Consider the following 4,060-nt stretch of genomic DNA (forward strand, 5'->3'; position numbering starts at 1 on the left):
AAAACAGTTTTCTGCCATATGTTTGGACTTGGTCTTTGTACCTATTTTTTAAACACTTTGGACTACTAGAAAAGTACAGAGCAGTCATTTGACAGTGCCATTGCTTGACTTCTATTCCTCCAACATGAATGAATATGGCTTTTATTAAGTATTGGTGGGAAGTAAAATTGTAAATACCACAACTTATGCAAGATTAAGGAGTTTTGTCTTCATTTTTGCTAACTACTCGTCAAATAATAGACTACACTTTCATCAACTCTATAGTGAACAAATAACCGAGACCACCACGTAATGAGTTCATCAAATTGCCTTTAAAGCATACAAAAGCCTGAAATTGGAATCACTTCTAACAAGGGGTGTATCCTCCTCGGAAATAAGCGGTTCATCCAACTGACCTACCATCGACTGACCAAGCTCGATGTTTTCATGTGCATTTTTGATTGAACTATGGCCAAGGAGAGCAGCCATGTTTACTGCTTTTGGGAGGAATTGGGTTATTTTCTTTTCTCTCAAGTAGCATTTTGATCTCCCACTTTCGAGCTGAGATGAGAAGAATACAAGTTTATGGTCAAAACAACCATACAATGTCTTTTCTTTCAAGGAATCCCAAGAATTTTTTTCGTCTTTGTCTACATTTGAGCGGGGTTAATCCGGACAACAGCAGAGTAACATTTTTGACATCAGACTGCAAAGTAAATAAGGCAAAATTACTAGACAATATAGCAATTTGAAGAATTTGATAAAATCTCCACAGTGGAAAATAAATATGTTTCAACATGCCCAGAGATTTAACTTTGTTTGTTTAGTTGCGTGACATGTACAGTCACAGGTCTGTTTCCTTTATAAACAATTTTCCCATTTTTACTTTAAATATATTACACCAAACCTCGGGAACACTGCAATTCCTGAAATCCCTTCCCTTCTGAAAGAGCTATTTCATTTACCCAGACAGTGTAAAATAGGGCTTTAAGTACTGTGAACACTTGGTCTACAGTATTTCTTTAATTATCAACTTTTAACTACTTTTACATCAACTACCGCTATTTATCAAACTACAACGGAGTTTGATTAAATGAAGTGATTTCAGTCTTTTCTACGATCTCAACAAATGCTTGCGACCATTTAAAGGTTATGGTCATGCTGTACCCAAAACAAATGCTGGAAAGGTGCTCACTATCATCTATGCGCTCGTGGGGATTCCACTCGTATTCCTCTATTTGACCAACATCGGCGACTACCTGGCTTCTCTCTTCCGGACCCTTTACACCAAGGTCTGCCAACGATGTTGTGAAGGCACCTGCGTCAACAAGACAGAAACCCATCGGAAAGTGAGCATTTTTAATGCTTTGCGAGCACAGCCTTCGGAGATAGACCTGACTCAGCGACGGGACTTTTTGTTGGATGAATCCCTGCATCGGAGCAACATCAATATTATTCGTCGAATAGGCTCTTTGAGTGTGAGAAGAGACAAGGCAAGAAATGTGAAAAAAGAAGACCACATGGTGGATTGTGTTGGCATAAATGTATTTTGTAACGAGCATGCCATTGATGTGGATCGAAAGGAGCAAATGGAGCAGAAAAGACAAGGAGAAATAAAGGTACACCGTGCTGCCTTTTTCATTAAACAACATTTCAATACAGGTTTGGTCTCCTCTTCTATCATTTCGATTTTGTAATGTTGTTGAAACTTCTCATCAAGGGGATGTTTGTTGAGTGCTATGGCGTGTTTCAAATACATTACTCTTTTTCCTATGAAAAAAGCCTGCCGATTTTAGGACGACGCCATCTATACTCATAGTACTTAGCCCTCTGACTTTTTCGAGTAATCATGGCTCATACCTTACTCACACAAATAAAAGAAAACTCGCAGCGAATAGCACTATGGGTTACCTGTTTAAAAGATTTTCAGGGTTTAACATTTTGTGAATACAATATTGAAAAGGTAATTATTTGACAGATTTTGCAATGAATCCAATGTATCATTTAAAAGGTATTTTCTGTTGAAATTGCTTTGCTCCTCTGGTGCGGCCAAGCCGTTTTAAATAATCTAACTTTTCAAAGCGCAGCACTGACAATAATTTGACATGCTTATTGCTGAAGGTTTCCCCATTTTTACACAACCCTCCATATGTAACCCTTTGCAAACTCAATGAATTTTCACCTTTTTTAATGAAAACGTTCGTTTTTTTATGACAGATGGAGCACCTCGACTTAGATCACATTTTGCATATCTGGAAATGCGATTCCCTTTTATCGTATTAGGCGCTGTTTCAGAAAAGGTTTACTGACCATTTTAATTTCGCCTTGGACACCAATAATATGTTTATGGAAATAAAGACTAGGTGTCATGACATATTGAACTTTTAATTGTAAATGTCGAATTTGTAAACATGTAGAAATAGCGGCGAATCGGAGAAAGCCCCACGTTGCATGCAGTTAATGAACGGTTTCCTGTTTGTACTTTATCTTTGCGGAATTGGCTTGGTCGAATGCACAACTAAACTGTCCACCGTGCGTATAATTCATGCATTGAATATTTTCAAACTGAACCACGCCATTTGTTCGTTTTCTTAACTTAAATTTGACACAAAGCTAAGCAAACCCTGATCATTATTGAAAAATTCCAATGTATTTTGATTTACTCCTTGTTCATTCTTAATTTTTTAAGCTGAAAACTATAAAACAGGTAGAGGTAAGTTTCCGGGTCAATTATGTCCCTACGATTAGATAGTGCAGTTCATGCAGTATGCAGTCTTTGATTTCCGCGGGGCAGATTTTTCATCGGCCAGCTCATTTGGCATTGTAAGCCTGGCAAAAGTGATGAGATGCAACCCTCAGTGTACCGCCCTCAAAGCTACTGCGTGTGTGTTCAACTACTTTAACCAGCGTAAAAAAGTGTAATTAGTCCCAAACATGATTCCTACTGGAGTAGAGAGGACGGATAAGTGCATAACCTTAGCACAAATACGCACTTTCACTGTCACCGAGATGAGCACACTTTATTTTCTCCACTTACGTATTTTAAGCAGTCAAAATGCAGCTTAACGCACACTCTATCCACTGATGCATTTTCAGGGTATTGATGCGCCACCAAGTGAGAGCTATCGAATGTGCCTCAAGGTTACGGCGAATCCATCACAGCCTTTTTTGCTCAATACCACAAATGTAAAGACGGAATGCGCAAGGAAGTGTGCGCTCCAGACACCTCCACTATATGCAGCCTCATTGCAGCAGGTGGAATCAGAAACCTTACAAGAACTTGTCGACAGATGCGACTTTCGTGCACCCAAGTCGGCGGCAAACTCCCCTAAGAAGACATGGAAAAATTTTTCCTATACATGTGGTACACAAATACCACGAAAATCTATGAACGGGCAATGCTTGGTTAAGCCCATCGGCGCAGATGCCAGCACTCTATCACCGCATAACGTTGGCACTCAGACAGCCCTGCATGCTGGACCAGACGACGCCCTTACGTATAGGAGTTTGTGCAAGTCTTTCGTCACAGGTCAGTATTTTAGGTCTTATCGTCGCGAAATGCGGCACGAACGCAAGCAGATGCAACGAAGACTCAAGATTCAATCACATGGAGCTTCAGCAAGGTACAAAAATGATTGCTATTCTGATGAATTTGTTTGGACATTGGAGAACCGAAAGTCTTTTCTTGAGGTTCCCTCCGAAAACCACTCATCAGATAGCACAAATACCTTTTTATCGATGCGGGATTTTAAGCTTCTCTCAGAGGTGGAAAACCAATCGAATTCAGCAAAGTCTGTGTCTCCTACTTTCAATGCAAAAAATGGCCATAAATCAAAGAGATCGAAGGAAGAACCCATTACAATGTCTTCTACTTCATTGCCGGTGAAATTAGAGCAGCAAAAAGTCACTTCTTTACAAGTGGCGGTAGATGGAGGAGAAGTGAGCCCCAGTCGACCTACAAATCCTGTCCTCAAATCTCGTCTCTCTGTTCTTTCTTCGCTGGCAAGTTCTTCAAATGACCTCATGATCAGACTTAGCTATTATTCAAATGAAAACATTTACGAAGCTGACTCCACATCTC

The 4,060-nt window shown here is 39.8% G+C and overlaps 1 protein-coding gene across 1 annotated transcript in view; it reads left to right on the plus strand. All coding sequences in view use genetic code 11, as the record gives it.

Moving 5' to 3' along the window:
- Positions 1–4,060, plus strand: part of EGR_01450 (U3 small nucleolar RNA-associated protein) — a gene marked incomplete at both ends in the record, with an annotated part of 25,022 nt that overhangs the window by 20,506 nt on the left and 456 nt on the right. The window contains 2 exons of the mRNA XM_024490699.1: positions 1,129–1,598; positions 3,076–3,602. Coding sequence (XP_024355023.1) covers positions 1,129–1,598; positions 3,076–3,602 — 997 coding nt within the window. The remainder of the gene's footprint in view (positions 1–1,128; positions 1,599–3,075; positions 3,603–4,060) is intronic.

The sequence above is a fragment of the Echinococcus granulosus genome (assembly GCF_000524195.1).
Source record: "Echinococcus granulosus chromosome Unknown EG_S00005, whole genome shotgun sequence".
Classification (NCBI taxonomy): Eukaryota; Metazoa; Platyhelminthes; class Cestoda; order Cyclophyllidea; family Taeniidae; genus Echinococcus; species Echinococcus granulosus.